The sequence below is a fragment of the Gossypium hirsutum genome, chromosome A09 (genome assembly GCF_007990345.1).
Source record: "Gossypium hirsutum isolate 1008001.06 chromosome A09, Gossypium_hirsutum_v2.1, whole genome shotgun sequence".
In the NCBI taxonomy this organism is placed as follows: Eukaryota; Viridiplantae; Streptophyta; class Magnoliopsida; order Malvales; family Malvaceae; genus Gossypium; species Gossypium hirsutum.
The window spans coordinates 75,305,622-75,331,741 of NC_053432.1; the positions used below are offsets into that span (position 1 = coordinate 75,305,622).

Sequence of the window (26,120 nt, forward strand, 5' to 3'; positions counted from 1 at the left end):
ATTCGAGGACTTGCATGACATTCCACGTTGTTTCATCCAATGGGTAAAGTACACGTGGAAATTACTTGGCTGGCAACATTCCGACACGTGGAATTTTGAACCTGTAGTAGATTAACACGTCAGGTTATTTGTTCTTGGGACCAAAGACTAGCCCAACCAAACACTTTGTCGGACTTTCCTAAACCCAACACTTGCTTACAATTGGAGCATTTGAAACAAACAGCCCAAAGAGGAAGTTAGTCCCAAAAATATTGGATATTTGTTGTAATGGTTATGGAGGACGTCATTGCATGTCTAAGGTTGCTGTCTTGATTTGTGAAGTTTATCAAAAAAAAAAAAAAAGAAAAAAGGTTAGAAAGTCTCAAAATTAAACTAAGTAGAGAAAATGTTTTAAGAGTTTTTGCAGATAATAAAAAAAAACAAAATTAACATAACAGATGATACTTGAAATGTAATATAAATCCATTAATGTTTATGTAACCATACTTATCTCAAATTCTAATTACTACCACCATACCTTTTATATTGCATTTTAGCCCTTTTATTTAAAAAATATTTGTTTTAGTGTTTATATATAAAATATAATAATAAATTTAGCCCTCAACGTTTACACATTTATTCCATTTGACCCTTACTCTTTTTATTGGAAGTAAATTAAAATTTTTTAAAACTAATAAGGCTAAAGATTCAAAAAGACGTTAGTAATAAATTTTAAAAATATCAATGAAGCTCTTTTAAAATTTAAAATTATTTAAAAAATCATAAAAATTGTAAACAAAATTTATATAAATTTTTTATTAAAAATTAATAATATCGATCTATTAAAATATAATGATTATACGATTTAAAAAAATTTGACCTTTCATTTTTCATTGACTAATTTATCTATTTTTTTAATAAAATAATTAAATTACATTTTAAGGTATACTTTATATTAAATAAAAAAAAAACTCTTGAAATATAAAGTAGCTAGAAGTGGCGGATGGCGGTCCAAAATCTTTAAAATCTAAGATTGGTTAATGTAACTTGGTTCTTTGTCCCTTCCCCTCACACGCACATATATATATATAAGTAATTAATTAATAAAACTCTATTTTCTTAACTGGACTGACTTATTGTTGGGGGAAAGAAAAAGACCTACATATGAAGTCCGATTCCCTAAACTAAAAGTCTATCTTGTTGTGGCCAAAAAAAGTTCTATCGTGTTGGCCAAAATGAAAAGAAAAAACTAAAGGTCGATCTTCTATAGATTTGAATTTTTCGACACTGCACAAAGGTTCGTTGTATTTACTTGTATTTACTTTTACAATCACTTGTCTAACTAAATTTCTAAAAGAATGAGGTTTATGTTCAAAAAAATTTCAATTATACCACAACCTTTTACATATTTTATTTTTAATATCTTTATTATATCATTTCGGCTTTGAAAACGTGACATATCAAGTTGTTTTAGAATTGTTAGAAAGTAACTCTCCGCTCTTCATTGTTCGGGATGTCATTAGCTTACTAATGTCTCAAAGGCCTAGCTCCATTCAACCTCTTAACCCCTCCAAAAGGGTTCTAGTCCTCGCAAACAGACCATCCACTCCCTTCAAAAAGATCTTGTCCATCCGCCTTTGTGAAGATCTTAAGGCACTTACTTTTTTAGTGTGAATACTCCTCCTACTGTGGACACACCCTTTAGGTCACCAAATTCTACTTAAACGTAACAACCTTATACCACAAGTCAGAAAAAATGATAGAATGAATCACGTCACGAATATCCTCTCCTCGTGCACTCCACAATAATGCCTCATTCGTAGTTGGTTTGCCACGTCAGCATTTCCAAACAGGATACATCCACTGTATATACCCTCGATCGATAAACAGGGAATAGACCCTTAAACATTTATAATCACCATCTAATCCTCAACCTCCTTACTTGTTTACTACTTCCGACTCTTTATCCTACTAAAATGAACCAATCTTCTTAATTAATTCCTCCCTCTATCCTCTCTTATTGATACGCTAATCAACAATATTCTAATTTAAAAGTATATGTATAAATTACAGTCAGCTAGCTATTAATGTTGTGGTAAATTGTGTATCTTATAAGTGACATTAAATCCTAATATAGATAATCCTTTCCTTTTAATTTTTTAGAAGAAATAAACTTATAACTTTTTTTTTATAACTACATGTGTCTTCATCCGTTAAGAGTGGTATTCAAGTAAAGTTGTCCCAACAATCAGGGGCAAAGCCAGAACAAATTTTTAGGAGGGTCGAATAAAATTTTAATTTTTTATAATCTATCTCTTTATAATTTTTAAATGATTAAATTAAATTTTTATAATCTTATGAAAGGCCAAAGTACAATTTTATCTTTAGTAATTTAAAATTTTAAAAAAATTTCAATGGCTTAAATTGAAAATTTCCATTTAGAGGGGGTTAAGGCCTATGCCAGCCCCCTGTATCTCCCTTTGCAACAATGTGAACTCCAAACTTTGAACTTGATTCAAATGCGTGGGGAAGAAACCCACTTCCACTACTTCTAAACACTTGATGGTGAACTTGTAAATTTAAAAAAAAAAATTGAATGATTACCAATTTAATTTTTTGAGTTTACTTTTTTTTATTATAAATAAATTATTCATATTTATTTTTAAATTTATTTACCTCACACTATAATTAACTTTAGTATATTAAATATTAATTCAATTTATAATTATATACCACATTTTTTTTCTCTTAAGCTAAAAAACTTTGTTTGTAAGCTTGTGTTACAAATGTGACATTAAAAAATATATATATGGGAATCGTTGGATCATCCATCCTCTAGAAAATGAATAAAATAACAATGGAATAGTGGTTGAAAACACCAAAGTTCAAAGACATAACTTAATGTGGTGACCCTTCATGCAGGTCTCAAAAAGCTGGTCGTGACAAGTACCAATAAAAAGGTTAAAGTCATTCATTTCACACAATCAACATCCACTTTCTTTACATATATTATATATCCCAAGTTAAAAGATGTTGGATATCTCTCTTTTTGTGTATTTCGTGGCCACATCGATGATCCCCTTCCTTCACTACACAACCCTGCTGTTACCCTCCCCATTGGTTCTCTTAACCAAAGCATTCCCGCTTTCAAAAAAGAAACAGCATTGAAAGTCAAAAAAACTATTTTTGTACAAACTGTGGCAAGCAACGGGCTGTTTGGGGCAACACTACGGTGCCCTACACTAGGTCTTGGAGAGCAATATATATATTTAGTGTTTATGTTTTAGTTCCAAGCTTGTTTTTGCCTTTTTACCCCTTTTTTCCCCCAATTTTAAATGAATGCACTATAAAAATCAGCAAACATTGCACATGCATGTTTGACTTAGTTATAATTTATGTAATTAAATATGCATGTATTTATAAGGCATCATAATCTTAGTTCTACTTGGAATATATATATTGAGGTGGATAAGCAAAAGTGTCCTTAAAAATAAATGAGAACTTTAACTTTTATCATATTTATATAAAAGATATTCTACAAGCGTAGTTGATGTTTGAGGATATATTTTCCAAATTCCATCAATTGAAATTGGACTATCCTTGTTTTCTAACCTCTAAATTCTAACATACCTCCAAAGCAATCTTGGGCCACAGACACAGACACATATACATACACATATACTCATTAAACTAAGGTCTACATTTGCAGCCCCTAGATTCTTCCTACTTTCATCAACATGGTCATTGCCTACCTTCCTTCCTAGTTGATTAATACTAGAAGCCAAAAACGGTGGAATTTATTGGATATAAATATATTCAACTAATTAATTTTTGTGGTAAAAGATGCTATTTTGAATATATGAATGCAAATAAGAAATGTAGATGATGTAAATAAAGTCTCCCCTATACCTATATCAATTAATGTACATAGAAAAACAAAATTAAGGGTGCAAAGTAAGCTTTAAAGTTTTTTTTTAATCAAAGTTAAGCTTTAATTTCTTTGATCTTTTAAATATTTATATAATCAGATAATCATAACTAAATATTTCTATTTTAAAATAAATTACTGAGTTGATTGTCTATATATATATATATTTTTTATTTTTCTCATAAAAAAACAAGGTGCAAATTAATTAAATGACAAATACTTGTAATTAATTAATCTCTTAGTTTCTCACTCCTGATCCCGAAACCCGCCAACGTTGACGACCAGTCAACCAAATACTAACTTCAGCTGTTAAGTTTAGAAAAAGGAGAGAGAAAATTACAACTAATATAACGATTAATTAAGATAAGCAAAGGGAAGCAAATAATAATAAAACTGAGGGAAAAAAAAAAAGGATAAAAGAACTGAGACATGGAGCAAAACAACAAGAACAACAATGTGGGGAAACATGCATTACTCGGAGTTGGCTCATTGTTTAGTCATTTCAAACACGGAATTGGGGCCACCTCGGCAGTTTCACTGACCATTCACAAGATGAGCTTACTGTGCTCTGGGAGTTTGGTTTTTGCTTTGCCTTCTACACCCACACTCCAAACTTGGTCCCCAGTTTGTAGCTTTTTCAATACTATATTGCAGTTTGCAGATAATATATATGTGTATATATATTGCATATATAGGACCACGATCGTATATTTTTGCCACTGAGCTCTAATCCGGTAACGGTATTTGAAAGGTAGCTGAGCTTAGTGGTTACTGCTAGTGAATTGACTGAGACCAATGCTTGAGCCAATTGCTGCATATTTGGCTAGTTCTTGGGGTAAAAATGGACGTGGTGATTGATCATTGCTCATCCCAAGGAAGTCCCTCGTCAAGCTTTGAGCGAATGAATTTGAACCAGGGTGATGCATGCTTAATAGACTCGGCTCACTTGGTTTGCCTCCTGTTTGTAACATGAGCTTATCAAGATTGTTGCTTTTTGCACTCATTGATGCACTGCTTGATGCCATGAAAGTAGGTGCTGTGTGAGAGGAAGAGGAGCTCATTACACCGAAACTGTTGCCAAAGAAGGACGGGCTGCTTCTAGTTGAACCCATTTGAGCCGCTTTTTGCAAAAGCGCAGTTGCGGACATTGGTGAAGCATTAGCTTTGGATTGCTTGTTTTGATTATCAGAATAGAGAGATGAAAGGCTTTCCATTAGATTGCCTTCGTTTCCACCTTCTTCTTTTAATCCTTGTGGCAGTTGCGATAAGGAGAGATTATTGGAATTTGATGAAGTTGCACCGCCGTTTTCAAATCCAGGAAAGTGTGAAGACGAGCCAAAGAGATTGGCTGGAGCCATTTGAACCATCTCGGACAAACCTAAGTGACAAATTCAATAACAACGAATAACCCCCTACATAATTAGTCACAATATATAGATAGATAGATAGATAGATGAGAAACAAATATTGTGCAGTTACCTACCTGGTGCAGGCATCCCACTGAAATCTTGAGGAAAACCCGAACCAAATTGAGGAATGCCAGCAACATCTTGAACTCCACGGCTAGCAAATCCATGAGGCAGATTCACAGTATCGTTTCTGAAATTTAGGCTTGTGGCTGCAACTGAAGTGAGTCTTGCACTTTCTTCAGCTAAGGCGTCACAAAAAGCTCTATGGGTGATAAAGCTGTCTTTTCTGTTTGAATTAAAACAGCCCCCAGAATTCAATACACAAACAAGCAGTTATTACCTAATCATTAGGTTGCATTGAATTTGAAAACACCCAAAGCCATGAAACCCCTCAAATATAAGCATTTATGATGCAACGTTTGTAAGAAAACCAGGAGGAATGGAATTGAAAACAAGTGAGCAATGAAGGAATTTATGTGACATATACCTGGAAAACAGTGTCCCACAGTCACACTTGTACTCTCTAGTACCACAAGTTTTCGAGTGAGCTTTCCAGTCGGATTGAACAGCGTATTTCTTTGAACATTTCTCACACTTCCACTTCTTCTCACCATGTTTTCTGCTGAAATGTTTCTTTATTCCAGTGAGGTCGCCAAGAGCCCTGGATGGATCATGGTGGACGCAGGTTTTCTCAGGGCAAATATAAACCTTCTTCCGAACTTCTTTGTTTGTTCTTTGCCTTAGCTTCCATGGAAGATTGTGACCCCTGCGGTGAAGCTGCAGGTTTTGGTCTCTTTGGAAACCTTTCTTGCATATTTCACATATGAATCGGTTTGTAGCCATAAGTGTTTTTGGAGATAAAGCAATTACTTCAGCATCTGGATCTGTTTAAGACCAAAAACGAAGAGAATCCTATTCATTTCTGTAACCAATTGGATCATTGATAGCAACTAAGCAAAGGGTATTATCAAAAGAAAGAATTGATGAAGCAAGCTTACCAGGAGTTCCGGGAAGATTTCTCTTCTTCTTAGCAGGGTTAGCATTAGGTTTAGGGTTAGGGTTTGCATTACTTGGGTCTTGAATAAACCCTCCTATTGAAGCAGCTGGAAACGCCTCATCAGACATAGTTTCTTCCTTCTTCTAATTTTATTTTATATAGTTTGCAACTAAATTCCGAAAACTGATAGCTTTGAAAATTAGTTGCAAGAAAAAAACAACTAGCTTTCAAAAGGCTAAAAACACAGTACAAAACAAAAGCAAACAAGGATTTCTCCAAGGCACAAGCAGATAAATCTTTGGTAATATATATTCAGAAAAAAATACTGCCTCTCTCTCTCTCTCTCTCTCAGTTTCTGCTAAAGAGACAAGAAAAGCACTACTCAAGCTTAAATCTAAAACACACACACACTCTCCCCACAAATATAAACAACTTATACTAAACTTTAAAACAAAAAAAATAGAAATTAAAAAAAGAAAAACCTTTAGGACTCTTCTCAGTTCTAAGTTCTTACAGAGATCTGGTTTTTAGTTACCTTGTTTGATTACAAGAGAAAACACCAAAAAAACATGATGACTAAAGAGTATATATATATCTCCTTCCCCTCTTTCTTTCTTATAGTCTTGGTCTTGCATTATTCTACTCTCTTCTTTTTCTTTTTTTTAATCTCAACATATCTTGAAAGTCGGTCAGCCATTGATTTTAGATGGGCCACACCCTCTCTTTCTTTTTTTTCTCTCCCTCTCTCTTTCATACACAAGCCGCACGATTGTGGAAGCTTGCAATTGTGTGTGCAAGACAGCAAGCTGATGCTTTAGATTAACCAGTTGAAAATGTATAGGCTTTCGTGCGTTCTTTTGCAGTAGTAGTTTTACTACAACTCACTCTCCACATTACTATAATTAATTTAGGGGTGTAGAAAGTAGAAAATTGATGGGATTGTTTTACCGAGAGAAAAAAAGAAGATTAATTATTTGTTTAATGTTGAATAATGAAAAGTGAAGTGATTTGAGGGAGATGAAAAGGGAAGGGGTTAAAAAGCGAGTTGCCTTTACAGTGATATAGATCAAGTATGAAATGATTAAACCATAATTAAAAGGAAGACCAAAGAGAGGAAGAAGTGGCAGAGGGGGAAAAAGGAAGAGAGAGAGAGATGGGGGTTCCCGAGAGAGATGATAGGACGGTCCGTGATACCTGTCTGGGAAGAGGGACCCAAGATTTGGACTGTGATTCTGATGCTGCACCCTCCATCATCCCCCATAAAGTAAATCATCCATTATCATGCAAGCAATGTTGTTGCCACTCCCACTGATATTTACATATATTTGTGTACTTTGCCTTCGGTTTTTTAATTTTGTTTACTGAAAGTTATTTATTTATGAACATCATCATGTTCTCCACTTCTATATCTAATAACACTACTCTTTGAGTCAGTGAATGAGTGACTGAATGCTGTCATATATGGCATGGCGTCAATCACATTTTTCATATATTTGCGCTGTTGCAACACCTGTTGTTTTCACTGATGCTTTCTGCTTACTATTAGTTTTAGCTTTGGTAGAATCGGAATTTTAACCAATCCTTTTTATATTCAATTTATTCAAATAATAACATAATTTACTTTAAATATAATTATTTTTAATATTTTATCCATTAAAACTTAATTCAATTAGTTTTATTATTATTATAAAGAATATATGAATTTAAAGAAATTGTTTGGATTCAAAACATAAGAAGAAATATTGTATGTTGCGATGTGTGTTGACAATAATGTACTCGTGAAATTAACGTGTGAGTTATTTTCATAGTGTTAATAGGTATTTTTATTTTTCATTTAATTACAGTGAATAACCAGAATCAATTAGGGAAATATTGACTTCAAATTTAAAATTTATTTGTAAAAAAAGGCAACTAGAGTGAAGACCATCTGTATTATACTACCCTACTGTATGTGTTTTTTTCTTTTCTTTTGAAGTATGGGTAAACTAAGAATCCAACCTGAGAATGGTGTAAACTTAGTCCTATTTCTCATTTTATTTCGTTTTCACCAGTACTATTCTGATACCAAAGACAAAACTAACGGAAACGGTGTCGTATCAATCACATTATTACTTCAAAAAGCATGCATTCCAATGGTGAAAAACGTGGAGCAACTAGTTATTAATTCATAAATTAATTCTGTCGCTGCAATCATGAATCATGACTGTTGAATTTTTATATGAAACTGATTTTTTTTAATGATTAAGGTATATTTTGTATTTATTTTATTATATTTGAAGATTAATCTTTTAATGGTTCATAATTATCTCTCGATAATGTTATTTTTAGTATTTAAACATAATTTTTTTTAGAGTACAATGTAGATTACTGTTAAACTCAACACTTGTTGATTATGAAATTGATTTTAATCCTCTGAGCACATATCCATCGCTCTTAACCTTGAATACATCCAAAATTCAAACCCAAGAAATTGCATTTTTTTTTATTTTTCAAATTAAAGTTTCCTTTATATATGCAAGAATATCTAAAAAGGCTTGGTTAAACTTATTTGATCTCATTTACAAATTTATAATAAAATCGAGTTGTTTCAACTAAACACGTTTTGACCAATGTCTCACATATAAATTCTACATATTTAAAGCATGGAGTGAGCTCGGTTTCATGTGACCATGTCTTTATCCAAGCTGACTCCAACCAGACCCGCCTCATCAGTTTTATATTCTAAATTATAGCTCGATGGATATGTATTAGGTGACAAAAATAAATATAATACACATATACATGTAAATGTATATATATGATAAAAAGTGGAACGTATGATACGAAATTTTAGGCATTCATATTAGAAAATTCATCAGCTTTTGGCTCCATGCATTCGGAGCTTACTTCCACAAAAAATGATGCCCCTCTCTTTCCATGGTATCCTATGCTTTTTTTTTTTCCTTTTTTTTTTGTTTCTAAAAACATTTAAGTAGAGAGACACATGCAAACGTAGGGACACAAAACAAAATCTCATGTCCAATTTGTTAGGGTTTTTCTTTTATTTTTTTAATTTGTTTAGTTTTCAAATATCTTTATTAAAAAAAAAAGACCCTAATTCTAAGATGATGGATTAAGAATGAGTTAATAAAATATTACTGTATCCGACCAGAAACGACATGCTTCACATTCATCCATTGCATATAGATTCCCAATCTCTGTCCCACTATGCTGCTATTTATCAGAGAATTAATGCCTATTTTCTTACTTTATTATTCTCTCCCAAGACCTTCTTGGGTAATATAAAATTAAACTATTTAAAATACAATCTGTATTTTTATTTATAATAACAATAAAAAAAACAGATAATATTTCATGAAATGCGTTGTTTTGTTTTTTTATGGGGTTCCAAATAATGACATATATAATTCTCCTGAGATATGAAAGAAAACAAGTATCCTAATACCGTTGATGGTTGTGCATGAACCTTTTCATGTGTGTCTAAATTCAAACATCGGTGTGTTTGATGTTTGAAAAATATGCATAATTTTCTTTTTCTTGAGGATTGATATATGCATAAATATTTTAGATTAGAAAAATGGAAAATGACCAAAGTTATTGGATATAATTAGTGATTTATCCAAATATATGTGGACAAGTGTTTTTGCATAGTGGAACATGAAGGCATAAAATCCTAATTCCTACCCATATTTTAAAGTATATCAGCTAATCATAAAATTTGAGGACATATCACTCGATTCCAATTCATAAATAAATATAATTTATCTTGTTGTTATATAGAGATTTGGGACTTAGCAGTCCTTTTAAGTGTAGCAGCTCAATTATTAAATTAGTTTGATTTAGACAAATATATCTTTTTCCTTGGTTTCAAGTGAAATGAAGATTTTGAAATACCCATCAATTACTATATATCAACCTGTGCAAAACCACATGATATAAAAGACTTATCCTTTATTATTATTAGAAAATACCTTGACTATGTTTCTTAAATTTTAAAAATAAGAATGAATTAGGTGCGGGTTTAGATATATGGTAGAATGCAATGCGATGCTTTTAGTATCTAATTTCAGTGACACTATTAATTTTACACTAACCACAAATAAATACACCCTTAAATAATATTAAATTTTCAATTCAAGAATCTCCAGCAACAGGGACTAATTTTATTTTCTATATATTAAAATCATATAAGTATTGAAAACCTTTGAATAAATATATATATATATATTTATCTCTAAACCAAACCATTTGAATGCAACCAGATTTTTTTACGAATTACTATACATAATTAATGGGGCGTGAAAAGTTACTTCGTGAGTCACAAGAAGGGTACTTTTTCTTCTCTGTTTTGTTTAATATTTTAGTGATGGGGTATTCTTATAATGAAAAAAAAAAAGATTGTTTATTGATTTTTGTAATAATAAAATATTAAAACTTAAGAGCTCGCAACTAACACGTTGGGCCATGGCAAAACAGATGCATGGTTCCCACATGGCTGTCTTTACTAGCTATTATATTCGAGGCTGCTACCTTTGAAAATATGCACCAATAAGAAAGCAAAAACTGCTAACCCTTGTCACGCAAATTATCGGATTTAACTTGTTTACCATACTAAAGAATAAGAATAAACGATAAACGACAACTTAACTCATTTGGTAAGCCAAGCCCTACGTTTATCTTTGACATATCTAGAAGATTTTAGGTCATAATATTCAATCCAGCTTATAATCAACTTGTGCTAATGTCATTGTTCATTGGGGTTTGATCCTTACTCATGAGAATTGAGCATATTTTGTAGCTAGTTATTTATCTTTTCAGAAACACCCACAACAATAGAATTAATCACTACTGTTGATAATGAATACTCTAATTTCGACAAAAAAATTAAGTTTAATTAAGTTGTTTAAGTTAATAGTAATTAAATTATATTTGTTCATTCGGTTATTTGGTATATGTACCAATTAAAAATTCATCGCTGAAGCACCATTAGTGTTCTTTTACTCCTAATAAATACAAGTTAGTAATTATGAAAAACTCAATAGCATAATATATTACCAATCAACACGAAATAAAGCAAAAACTACAAGAAGCAAATTAAACACGAATATTACATTGAAAAGCTATTTAAAAAAATGGTAAAAACCATGATACTTCAAAGTCCACTCAATAACTTCATTATACTCAAAAGTTTTACTACAATATTACAATACAAAGTCACAAAGAGCATATAATTCCGATAAAGCAATTGAAAAATAATTTCAAACAAATTAAACAAAAAAAGTTGATTCTAATATCACTAAAATAAGATTGACATTCAAACTAAAAATCTTAAAGCTACAATATTGATATGGAAAATCCAACTATCCACAATCAAATCTTTTAATCTACTAACGACTACCCAAAACCAATCCAAATGGACTTTGGATAGAGTTTCGATTGAAGAGTTGATCAAAACTGCTCAAGATTTATTCATTTTCTCGCTCTCTTTTTTTTTTTTCTTTTGAGTGTGTAACACATTCTCTTTCAAAACTAAAGTTTCCACCTTCATTATTAGAGGACAAAAGGGCAATTAAGGCAGGTTTTTTCCATGCATAGTGGGACACATAGCCCAATAGAGTTGATCTTTTTCTGCCTATTAGGTTACTCAAATTACAACTAATAAATTCATAGCTTTGGTCACTAAGGACTTGCGTAAGAAAAGGGAAAATGTCAAGAGAGAAAAATAATTTACCGTTGTGTTTATCTTCATCAAATTTAATGATTGACTCTAATTCCACATTAAGTACTTTTATATATTTGTGAAAATCATATTATTCTAAAGATCATAGAATGATTGTTTGTGCAATATTTGTTTTTGCTTGCATAATATCAATATCTTAATATTTGATGTGTGATATTAGATCTAGGTTAAATAATATATGATTATTGAAAAAACTAAAGTGATATTTGAAAGCAAACTTGTGCGGTGTCAAAAGCAATGCTTAAAACCGGTGCCAATTGCTTTAAGCACTGAGTATGAACAAGATAAAAACTATGAACACACGATATGTTTACGTAGTTTGGCTTTCCTACATCTGCAAGGCTTTGTCCAGAGAGATAATCCACTATCTTAGGAACTCGTGAAACAAGTGATTATAACCTCTAACACTCACTATATTAACGCCTTGCTTTTGTATCTAAGATCTATACAACTCTTCTCTAAGTTTCCCCCTAAAAACTTAGGACATAAACCAAGTAACATACTTAAATTTGCACTCAATGCACTCACCAAAAACATTCCTCGATGAACAAGAATAAGTTCTCTCCATTCAATACATCACCTATACAAGTCTCCTCAAATTATAAGGAATCGAGACTTGCTAGCATACTAAGGGTGAGTTTGGATGGGCGGTGCGTTTACCTGCGGTTAGTGTAAAAACAGCGGTGGCGGTGAGATTAGATACTGTAGCGATACTGTAGCGTGAGACAAAAAGTAAGCTAAACGCACCGCACCGCACCCAATCGCCCATCCAAACCCACACTAAATCAATTACTATCAATCTTCTCATAAAACCAACAAGATAATAAGCATAAAGAATATCTTCAATGAGCTCAAGATAAGTCTTGAATCTTCAAAATATGCTTTCAAGTTTTACCCAATTCGATCCAATCTCACCAAAATTAGAAAGTCAATTGCCTTGATCCAATCCAAACCAATCTTCAAAATATCTTGTTATAAACAATTTGAATTGTAATGGCCTAAATTCAAGGTTATCGGAACAATGGTTTCGTAACCACAAATCCGATTTAAAGAAAAATTTATTTCAATATTTTTTCATGAAAATTGATATGATAGGAAAATCGTATGAAAATATTGACAAAATTTTTTTACCGATTTAGTGGTTACTTAGAAAAAGAAATTATTGAAGAAATTGGGTAAAATAAGGTATCGGGACCTCTATCTCGTAAGACCAAGTCGAAAATAATTTTAAAAATATTTATGAAATGTTAGTAATGTGGTATTAAAATTTCCTAACGAAATTTTAATGTTTGGATAGTTAATTAAATGAAAAAGACTAAATTGTAAAAGGTGTAAAAGTGGATGGGATGATTAAATAGCTTAAGTGTCTAATGAGAGAGGATTTAAAAGGAAATTAGACCCAAAATTTATTCGGGCTGGACGGAAAAGGCATGAAATCAGCAGGAAAATTAATAAATTAAGGGCAAAATTAGAATATTGCAAAATTAACTAAATAAAGCTAGGACTAAATAGGAAATATCTAGATTTCTCTTCATTTCTCTTCAAGTCCAGCAGCTAAAAATGCCATAGGAGGGTTCTATAAGCTGGTATTCCATAATTTTTGCACCAAGTGAGTTAATCATTGCCTTTTTCTTGTAATTTTTGTGTTTCTAAGACTTTTACAACTAGATCCTACTATTAAATTCATTAGTTTTTGATTTCATGGATGAAATTGAAAGTCACCATGGTTTAGTGCTGTAAGTTTATGATGAAATAGAATGAAATTAAAGCTTTAATTTGTTTATGAGATGATTTTATTAGGTAATTTCAATAGAAATTGATTTTTAGGACCTAATTGTGAAAATGTTTGGAATTAAAGTCTATTGCTGAAATTTTGATTCCTAAAGGTTGTAAACTAGTTTAAGGTGATAGAATAAAGTGTTAATTGAGTAAAACCAGCTCAATTGAGAGGCTAATTGAGTAGGGACGAAATTGTTATTTATTAAAAGCTTAAGGGAAAAATGGTAATAAACAGCTTGCACTAAAACAATATTGAAAAATGGTAATAAACAGCTTGCACTAAAACAATATTGGACAACAGCAGTAGACTAACTTTGAAAAATCACCATAAATTTTAAAAATCGAATTAGAATATGAAAAAGATATGATATTAAATCTTATTGAGTCTAGTTTCTCATAAAAGAAACGGTGTAAGCAATGAATCTGTAAATCATGAGATATAATGAATTTTGTAAGACAAGGTCAGAATGAATTTGGGTTCCCCTATTCTGACTTTGAAAAATTATAAAAAAGTGAATAAAAATAATTAGGGGCTTAAATTTATATTTATAGAATTCTGAATGAGTTTATTTTCAAGAGAAATAAACTGGAACATCATCCGAATTCTGTATGAAGAGATAATTAATTTTTAGTGAAGAAGGGTTAGAACTGTCAGACAGCAGAACATGGGTAACTTTAAATAATAAACTGTACTTATTGACTAAACTAAAAATTCTGAAAATTTTATGATAAGAAGATATATGAGTCTAGTTTCAGGAAAAATTAACGGATCTTAATTTGGAGTTCCGTATCTCGAGTTATAAATAATTTAGTGACAATGACTCAAATAAACAGCTTTGAATAAACTATAAATAATAATGAAATTATAGAAATTGTTGCATATGAACATGAAATGTATTAAATTGATAATTAAATTTATTTATTTAGATCCAGAAGATTCAAATACGAAGCTAGATCGAGGAAAGGAAAAAGTTCAGGATTAGTAGATTTTTGTACACGAACAAGTATCAAGGTAAGTTCATGTAACTTGAATTATATTCTTAAATGCTTGTTATTGATGTGAATATGATTTGAAAGTTCATTGTATGAAAATTTATGAAACATTGATATATTTGATAAAAAGGGGAAGAAATCCCAGTTGAATGAAAGGAAATTTCGATGGATCTCTGAAAAGGAATTGATGGTAAAAAGGATCTAGCCCGGACGGGTGATCCTATCCTAATATAGCCCTCCCGAAAAATATGTGAAAAATAGATTTAGCCAGAACGGGTAATCCGAATTAGAGTCTGAATTTAGTCTGGACTAGTAATTCAGATCCAAGCTCATTAGAGTAATTGTCGTTGCAAGGGATTTAGCCTGGACTGGTAATCCCGACAATACTCAATGAGTTTATATTACAGGGGATTTAGCCTGGACTGGTAATCCCGCTATAAGGATGAGGTTCGCAGGAGTGTGCTCTCTGAAATTGAAATGTGCGCACATGAATATGAATTGACGGACCCGGAAATGTACACTAAAAGTGTACCTCTGAAAATCCATCGAAATTTCCAAAAAATTCAACGGGATAAATATGAAAAAAAATATATAAGGAAATGGAAATCATGGTATTGATGAGCTCATCAATCATAGTATATAGTATTGGTACATGGAAATTATTGTACTAACTTGAATGTTGAGTTTGTGCATGTTAGGGTAATAATGCATTGAATGGATATATGAATTTTTATTGTATTGTATTAAAAATATTAGGTAAGTATAATTCTTGTTACATGAGCTTACTAAGCACAAAGTGCTTACCCTGTTTCCTTTTTTGCTGTTTTGTAGTGTTAAGAGCTTGGAAGTCGGATTTGGTCGGAGACACATCACACTATCAACCTCAAGATTTCGGTGTATAAAGAAACTTTATTTTAGAAATCAATGGCATGTATAAGCTAATAAAGTAAATGTTAACGTGAAATGACTGTAAAGTTAGCCATTAGTATGGTTAACAAACTTGGTTTTGGGTATGTGATGACGTTATCTTATAAATATTATGAATTTATCTTGAAAATATGTTGAATTGGTTTGGTGGATGTGGATTGGTCTCGATTTAATATTGCAAGGAAGGTTAGATATTTATAAAGGGGCTATATTGAATAAAAAAATAAAAAAAATCGTCAACTCCAATAATACATCGTACCCTGTTCCGACAATAAATACGAGTAGGAGGTATTACATGAATATCATAAATGAGCTTATAGTCGTCCCAACTATCAGTAATAATCAAAGCCTCGGAATTCCTGTTGCCAAAATTTTCCAACTCAAACATGACAAAATTTTAAATTGAGTAATAATAGACACCAGTGATCGCTACTCAAAAACTACCTCAAATATTTATTCTTCGCTTAAATCCTCTCAAATATTCAATCTTTTGGGTGGTGACAACGTGTAAAGCATAGCCACAACATAATTTTCTTCTCTTGCATTGTCAAAACTGCATTTATTTTTTGATCTCGTACTTCATTAATTTCATGTCCTCAAGACTGTAATTTTTTTTTTCAAATGATTGTTGGAAATCTTTTACATATCCCACATTTTTCGAAATATTTTGTTGATATTTTATCTTCCAAAAATTATAGACTGAGCTTGGAGGCCCACGGTGAGGCAAAATTAATGCAAGTTTGAGACATTGGTCCAACCTCCAGACCCCTTTTTGTGACTCACATGATTCTCACTCTCAAATATAGTCACGAGCAAAAGTCAACATCTTTAATGCTTCTTGTTTTAGACATAGACTACTACTTCAACCAACACGATTTGTATATATACATTTTATCCTAAACAGGAATTTGAATTTTCCAACTTCTTCGCTTATATAATTTCGGTCACAAATAAACTATATTTTCAACCCTATGATCAGAATAATAGTATTTATTAAAAGGGTAAATTATATTAGAGGTCACCAAACTATAATTTTTTGCTTTTTTAGTCACCCAATTATGAAAAATTTTAAAATGATCATCCAACTATCTAATTTCGTCTTTTTTAGTCACTAACGAGCTAACATAAAAATGGAAACACAAAAAATTTCAAGATAGTTGGGTGACCAAAAAAAGATAAAATTGAAAGTTAAGTGGCCATTTTGTAACTTTTTGTCTATTGATAGTTGGTGATAAAAAAAAGTTGGGTGACTACTAATATAGTTTACCCTTTTTAAAATGATTATATTTGCTAACATTTTTAAGTAGAAGACAAAAGTGGGTAGTTATTTTGGATTTTTTAAAGAAAATAATCAACTGCTAATTTTTTAAATTTCACAAGTAAGGTCACTTGTGGAATAAAAAAAATAATCGATGTACCAAATATTGACTTTTTTTAAATGTTTAACCTTTTTAAAGATATGATATAAAAGTATTGAAAAGATATAAAATCTTTTCTAATAATATTTTTTGTTATCAAAAAATTAGATTTATTTGTGTTTTCTTTTTTTGAGTTGATGTCTAATTAACCCGTGCAACCAATTTAATTAAAGGTTTTTTGATGGTATAATAATAAATTTACCCTTCAATGTTTACATCTTTTGTCAATTTCGCTCTTATTCTTTTTTGAGCTAAAATTTACTCATTAACTTCTCAAGGAAAAAGTCAAATCATTTTTTAATGGAAATGTTGACTAAAATATTAATTTTTGACAATATTGTTGCAACAACCCATGTGACAATTTATGTGTACTTTATGTTAACATGTCACTATTTATCTTATATGTCACATCAACAAGTAATTTAAAATTATAAAAATATTCAAAAAAATTCTAAATTCAAAACAAAATTATAAAAAAAATTAATTTTTTTAAAAAAAAGCATGAAGATTACCCTGCAAGTTATTTTGTTTCAAAATTTAATATTTTAATTAATATTTATATTACAAAGTATAATAATTTGACTCTTTTTGAAAGAATGAACGCAATTTTGACTATTTCTAAAAAAGTTAATAACTAAATTTAACTAAAAAAAATATAAAGATTGAACTGACAAAAGATATAAACATTAAAAACTAAATTTGATGTTATGTCAATGTCCAATTAGTATAGATTAAAATTTATTATATTTTGAAAAAATAAATGAAAATTTAGTTTCTTTCAAAGATATTATTATAAAAATATTTAAAATCTCCACAGGATATTAATTATAAAAGTTATTTTTTTTAAAAATTTATATTATAAAAGTACGTGAAAACTCTACGCGGGATATTGATAAAAGGGATATTCTTTATATGAATAGAGAGGTGAATAAACTTGTGGACGAGCTGACCAAGGATGATGTGCATGGTGAGGTCAACATGAGTTTGATGTTGTCATTTGCTATGTATCGATTCGTACAATGGAAGGGTTTTTTTTTTTTTTTTCTTTGTGTGGCTAAGCTGTGTGTGTTTATTTTCTTAATTTCCAGTTAGCCCCTCTACCAAGGCACCAATTTTTTTTCAATCATTTGATATTTTAATATTTTAGGATGAACCCTTTTATTAGGGATGATATTGATGCTAAATTGAGGCATTTAATTTTTGTTGGGCTGGAGCTGTCGGTGCATGCCAATTTTTACTAAACTAATCATTCAATTCTTCCTTGCTTCTATATAAAAAAAAATCCAATTATGTCAACAAATGTAATCCATATATAAAGAAAAGTTGGATATTAAATCAGGAATAGATGAAATTAAAGGTTAGAGGCAGCTAATGTAAATGACTTAATCAATCATAAGACATAATCTAATGAAATCTTTCATTTATTACATCACACAATTAATGCTGGGATTTGAAAGAAAATTTGACAATTTTGGATTGATACGATAACAAAATAAGACCATAATATATTTATAATTATTATTTATAAGATAATAAAACAAGTATAAAAATTTTATGAATGATATTTTGATTTATTCGCAAGGTTGTTGAGATATTTTTATTTTTAAAAAATATTTTTAATTAAAAACACATTTAATAAATAAAAATAAATATTTTTAATAATGAAAAGATAAAAAAACATGTTTGGTACTTTATATATATATATTTATAACAGGAGAAATAAAATAAAAAAAATTTCCATTTATATGGTTTTGAATTAAGGTACCTAATTTAATATTTAAAATTTTTTAAATATTTTTACGTTTATATGAGTTTGAATAATACAATTAATTTAAAGTTAAACACCCTTATTTTTATTTTATTTCAAGAAAATGAAAACATAAATAACATCTATTTTTTCTCATGAGCTCAAGTTAAAGTTTTTAGTAGAGTGATTTTTATTTTATTTTAAAAAAAATAACTTATTACTAACATATTAATTTTGTGATATTGAATATTAAATTCATGATACCAAGTAAAAGGAAGTAGAAATTAGTCAACAGCACTATTAAGAACTTTATCATCAATATTAATTAGAAGCAGATATTCTCGAAAGATTAATCATTTTAACTACTAATCATCTCCTGAAGGAAAGCCAATAATTGGGGATATCATATCATAAAGCTGAAAGAAGAACCAACAATTGGATATCATGGAGAAAAAAACAGACACACATAAAGCAACATGTTGTGCAAAGCAAACAGATCAAACTGTGGATTATTGTCATTTGCACAACTTAGGTTTTACTAAAAACTATTTTATTGGTGACAATTATTCTTAATAATGGACCTGTCCTAACCGACACTACTTTTTTCTCTTTCCTTTTTCCTTTTTTCAACACATTTTCCCTTTAAACAAACAAGATCTCCTCATCATAAATTTGTTTATATTCATCAAATCGGCTTCTGTTTGGACCTGTTTTTACGTATCCAAGTTTCAATCACTTTTGTTTTTCATATATGGTAAATTAATATAAATTTCGATGTGTTAATAATTTATATATTGAATTCTTTTATGGTGCGGTGGGATGATATCCGAATTGTTTTACCACCAGGCCACTTGCCAAGTGCTCTTTTGTCATTTACAACGAGGTTTTGGATTCCCTTCCACAAAAAGATTGGACCCTTTTTCTTTTTCCTCTATACATTAGCTTCCAATTGACTGGCAAATCCTTGTTTCATGCTATCTAGTTAGCGCTAACGAGATGGATATCTAGAAGCTAAGACAACAAGTTGTTCGGACCAACTGCCACAAGATCATGCCAAAACATGATTAGGAAATGAGCTAAGTGTCCCAAATGCGTTATTCTCACTCGAGGGTCTTGGCTGTTAACAGTATATGTTCCATATGCCATGCATGCAGGCAAGCTAGTTGGTCAACACTTTATTGGCAATGCAAGGAACAGTTGGGAAGAGAGAATTTCTATGAGTCCTGAACCAGATAGCTATCTCCCAAAACTGAATGAGCTATGGCCTTCAAATGCGAACCCCAAGGTTGATAAAGCCAAAAGCTATCTGCTAAATGACTGCCCCATGTTACCTTACACTTTTGCATCTGAGGATCTTCCCTGCTTTGATATAACCTTAACCCCAAGCATTTGCTGCCAAGGCATTGGTATATCCTGCACTTCTGACCAAGGGCCCAATTCTAATAAGAAGAATTTGCAGATTTCATTTTCATCTCATCACAAGTTATGTACCACAAAGCAGGAAGCTCATCGAGGAGAATACAGAGAAAGAGGAAGTAATATCAGTAAGTAATTGCACTAGTGATATAATCTTTTATGGAACAGATCATGACCAACCCAAAGGCAACAATTTTAGTTCAGAGCTTAGGAATTAAAATCCTACATTATCAACTCTATTGGATTTCACAAGCATGGAAACGTTGCTAACTTATAATGCCTATTTGCTTAAAATGAAAAATAAAATCAGTGATCATTATGGATTAGACCTAATCATTGGTCGGGCCACTCGGTTCGGCTTGAAAGCCCGCTCGAAATGTGAGAGGGTTTGGACAAAAATATAGACCAGAAAATTGGGCTTGGACAAAAAATAAGGCTCGTTTAAAAACGGGCCGGGCCTCGGGTAAGACATTTTTGGCTTAGACCGGCCCGAATTCACTAAATGACATTATGTTGCTACTATTTTGTTGTTACTGTTTGGATATTTTATAAAACTTATTCTATTGTTAATTTTGTTATTATTTTAAAGACATTTGTTAATTTTGTTATTATTTTAGAGACATTTGCTTGTTAAGTTGCATCTATCTTAGTGTTATTTAAGTATACATATTTTATATTTTTTAAATTTTATTTTCAATTTGTTGGGAAAATTTATTTTGATGTTTTTAGTATTTTTGATGTATTATATATATTTTAAAATTATATAAAAATAATATAAAAATTAATATGGGCGGGCCGGGTCAGGCCTGGATTTTAGCATTTTTATCCGGGTCGGGCAAAATTTTAGGCTAGTTTTTGGGCTAGGCCAAACGGACATAAATTTTTAGTTGAGCCCAGCCCGGCCCATGTACACCTTTATTATGGATTGGTATTACGAAAATTATACAAACAAAAACTCGAAGAACAAAAATGTTTGTTTACGCAGTTCGGTTTCTTTACGTCTGCGGACTCTAACTCAGTGAGTAATTCTATTATCTTTAATCTACAATACAACAAGTAATTCACATTCTATTACTACCCAAGTATAGAGATCTCATATTTGTATCTAAAGATTAGAACACCCACTTTCAAATCCTCTCATTGAGAACTTGAACAGTAAATACTCAATAATGGTTACAATATTAGTTTGCACTCTCTCACAAAACAGCTCGTCAACGAACTAACCTCAAAGCATGTATCAATTTCGGCTTCCTAATATCGAATCTAAATAAATACAAAGTAACTCATTAAAAATAGTTATTACACCAATAACAATCAAAATAAAATTGCTCGAAGATATGCTCTCCAAAACCAGCAGCACCATCTCAATCACGTCTCTACATTCCTGAGCTTAATTCATTCACATGAATCCAATCAAATCTTCAGATTACCAAAGATTGGTTTTCATTGATAGACCAAAGTATTTTCAATATATTAGCATATAATTAGATTTGAAGATTTTTTTTATTAAATTGCCAAAATAAATAAGACAAATTTTTAATCACCATAGTAACAGTCTACAATTAGCATTGTCGAATACCACTCAGTAACTCTTTGTTGATTTTGCCTCAACAACAAGGATTATGTACATAATATACAAATTTAAGCGTGGGTAGCTAGTAACAACCTTCAAAGATTTGTCATGAATTTGTCTGTAAACCAGTTGGGTGATTGCAATGCAAGGCTTGAACTTCCATGAATGTATATTTTTGAAATATAGGTAAGAAAATAGGCTAAATCGATAGTGTATTGCTGGGTAAAACAGAGGTTCAATGTCACAAAAACTGTCTGCTTATGCTCTTCACTGCTCAACCCATCCGTTTATCACTTTACTTCTTCAAAACATTGTGAATGAAGAAAAGTTAAGGGTCAATGATAAAAACGTAAGAAATAAGAGAACTCGGTTAATCCATCGACCTAAATCATTACCAAAGCATCCAAAATGTATCACCTTGGTGACCGCATCTTTTAATCTGACATTGGTACTCTCAAGGATAAATATATACTATTGATCGGTGGTAGTCTTTAAGCAGATGCACAACAATGTGACGGTCATCATGTTTATCTTACCTATCCAATTCCCAGACCCATTAATGATACAATTACTTGACAAAAATGCAAATCATTACAGATTACGCCATGATCAGCCCCAAGCCTTGCACCAACCACCATGTGCCAAGCCAAGGTAGCCACGCCAGGGATGGCCTTTGACATTCTTTGATATTTTGGATTTTTAATAAAGGTTTTTCTGTTGTCTTCATCCCGCCGATGATTTTCACTTATAAATATATATATTTTTTGGTATTCTTTGTCGCCTTTTTAGTGCTTATTTTTTGCGTTTGTGATTATCTTTCTAATAATATTGTTTTCAATTTTTGAACTTGTTTTTCAAGGTTTCAATGTGTCTTCTGTTCAAAATATAATGTGTTTTATCATTGCACCAAATACTTATTATTAATATAATATTTTTGTCATTAACTCCAAATATATCAAACTTTAAATATTTTAATTGTGTTAGATTCAAAATTAGATTTTTAGCTCTATTTAAAAAAAAAAACTCAAATTCTCGTTTGAATCTTGTAATTAGATTTGAATTTTCTTTTAATACACTTTTATTTTTAGTAAATCTTTCTGTTTTTCTATCAACTTGAGCATTGGATTTGTTAGTTGGACGAGTAGATTAAAAATAGTTTTTATTGGAGGATTTCAAGTAGGGATCGCAACAAAAATTAAATTTTATGGGTTCTGATTTGAACCAATTTGTTAGGATCGGATTTTATTTGAAAAATTGAGTTCTGGTTGGTTGGATAAAAATAAAAAAAATTGTCGAATCAGATTCGAAGTAAAATCATCTCTCTTCAAGATATTTACAAAAATATCTCGAATATGTATATTAAGTTTTTTTTTAATAAATGAATATATATAAAGTTTTAAGTATAAATTAAATTAATAATGTTATTTACTTCAAAATAAAAATAAAACAATGAAAAATGTAATATTATTTATTTCAAAATAAAAAATAAAATAATTAAATTAAATCCGGTTGAGTTAAAACCGGGTCTCTTATTAAATTTCTAATTCAGATTCAAAACAAAATTTTTTAAAATAAATAGAGTTGAGTTAAAACCGAAACGAATTGATTAAATTTCAAATCGTAATTAGGACGGGCAGAAATCCACCCATCCCGTTACTATACTTGATTTCAAGCAACCTCAAAGCTTCCATTGGAATATATTAGCCTTTGTATAGATTGTGATTTTAAAAGCCTGAGGTTGAATACAAGGCCCAGTCTGGTGGGCAAGGGATTTTCCCAATAGCCTGAGATGATCATGGCAACCAACTATCAAAATTGTTGTCTCCATGTTTTAAACTGTGCTATCACACAACTTGACTTCTCAAAATCCTTCTTTCACAGATTTATAACTAAAGAAATTTATATGGAGAAACAGTTGAGTTTCATTCATCAAAAACTGCCTTTGATTATGTTTGTAAATTCCACAAATCATTGTATCGTTTAGTAAGGCATCCCAACTCCTCTATTCTCCAACTTGGTTGAAAAAATTATCTTGGAAAAGTGTAATTTATTAATTTCAAGTGTTTTTTTTGTTAAGGTTAAAAATTGCAATAGAAAGTTAAAATAAATAATATTTTAATATAATGATATATGAAATATAAATTTTAAATATTTTTAAGAAATTAATATAAATTATTTTTAGATTTAATGATAATTAAAATATTAAAAAAATTAATAACGATAAATGGTATTTAAATATTTTAATATAACTGATATTATATAATTTAATATAATTAGAAATTCTATTACACGCGTATGCCTGTGGAAACCACATATTTAGAACACAAATGTGTGTTTAAAAATAACATACAATAAATAATGAAACGTAAGGTTTAAAACTAATTAATAATAAGACATGAAATGTGTATGATATTAAAATAAAAACTAGATTAAATTGTGAGTAATATGAAATTTAAATGCATAAATACATCATATTAAGAATACTAAATGCCTTACGATTGTTTATTATAGTGTTGCAACCAATTCTGAATTAGTGTTGAGGGGATTAATTTGGGACATTAACTCAAATCAACAACATTATTTTAGTTGAGGTGCTAGAGTATGTATAATATAATTAAAATAAAGCTTTAATTTAGTGGTAAAATTAATTTTTTATTGATGTAAATAGCACGGGTTTAAATCAAATCACATGTAAATTTTTATTGACTTTTAAAATAAAAAAATTAAAATACTCTCGAATAATATAACTTATTTTAATTATTAAAGGATATTTTCGTAATTTATCTAACCAAGTTGATGCTAAGTGATTTAAATACCTTTTAAATAATTAATATACATAAGAGTATTTCGATAATTCATTTTTTTTTGATAATTAAGAAAGAAGAGACACACTCAAATTCTTATCACCAAATAGAGAGGTTGTTTACATCTTCATTAGATTTTTGTGATTACTATCTCACAATAAAAATAAATTAGTGATTTGTTGACTCATTACAATATGGACACTTAGGGTGAATTTGAATAGGTGGTACATTTATTTACAGTTAATGTAAAAATAATAATGACTGTAAAATTAAATACTATAATAATATTATAACGTAAAACAAAAATAAAATAAATACACTGCACCACCATCTATTCAAATTCACCTTTTATAAGTCTTGCCCTACTCATACGGCTACAACCCTACCTTTTTTTCAAAATATTCCGGTGAACGGCTCTCCATTGGTGGATCAAATTTGGCAACTTGATGGGTCATTACAGTATATCACATTCATCTATGTTTGACGGTCAACAAACTCACATGGTTCATGCATCAAACCACACAACACCATTGCATGCTTATCTAGTACGGGGTTCTTCTTTTTATCTTAATAAACGTGGAAAATATTTTATATCCAACTAACTTTAAACAAATATTTTTATATCATTGCCTGTTTAAATACTTCTATTCACTAATTCCGTCATGAAAACAAAGTCAATAATGTCATTGTTGCGATATTCTTTTTTTGGTGAGAAAAAAATATAATCACATTATTCGTAATTACATCAATGTCAATCAATAAAATAAGAGAATTAATTTATTAAATTTTAATGGAATAGGCTAAATCAATTTCAAAAATACCTTAAACAATTTTATTTGTATTAAATTATAATGTAAAAATTTGAGAGTTAAAATATACTTTAAATTTCTATAAATTTTGTGTATTTAAAATTTAATCTCATTATTTTTTATTAAAACTTTTTATTAAATTTTTTAGTGTGAATTAAAAAAAAATTCACTTAATAGTTATATAATAATAAAAATATCATTGAAAATACTTATTACGATTTTTGTCTTAAAAACAGTCATTTGAAACCATAGCAAAAAAGAAATTTTTTATTGAAATAATGTTTTTGAAAAAAAAATACTAATTAATGACATTATAAAAATAGATGAACTAAATTATGTAAGAAAATTAAAGTATATAAATTAAACTTTAAATTTTAACATAATTTAAAGACTAAATTTAAAAATTGACCATTATCTTATCATGTAAAAAAAATATAAATTTTAAAAAAAAAAAAATATATAAATTAAATCTCGAAATTTACAAAATTTTTGAAAAACGCTAGAAGGAGAAAAGCAAAGAGAATAGTGCTAGGTGGCAACATAAGGAAGGTCATTTGTACCTTCCTTTTATATATATAGATACATTTTGGGCGGGTAATTT

General features: G+C 30.0%; 1 protein-coding gene across 1 annotated transcript; it reads right to left on the reverse strand.

Annotated features, from left to right (window-relative positions):
- Positions 1 to 4,112: 4,112 nt before the first annotated feature.
- Positions 4,113 to 7,599, reverse strand: LOC107889611 (zinc finger protein JACKDAW). The gene is made up of 4 exons (XM_016814097.2): positions 6,315 to 7,599; positions 5,804 to 6,200; positions 5,391 to 5,602; positions 4,113 to 5,285 (listed from the first exon to the last, which is right to left on the reverse strand). Exons 1-4 carry the CDS (start codon positions 6,439 to 6,441, stop codon positions 4,669 to 4,671), a joined length of 1,353 nt encoding a protein of 450 aa, XP_016669586.1. The 5' UTR covers positions 6,442 to 7,599; the 3' UTR covers positions 4,113 to 4,668.
- Positions 7,600 to 26,120: the final 18,521 nt, after the last annotated feature.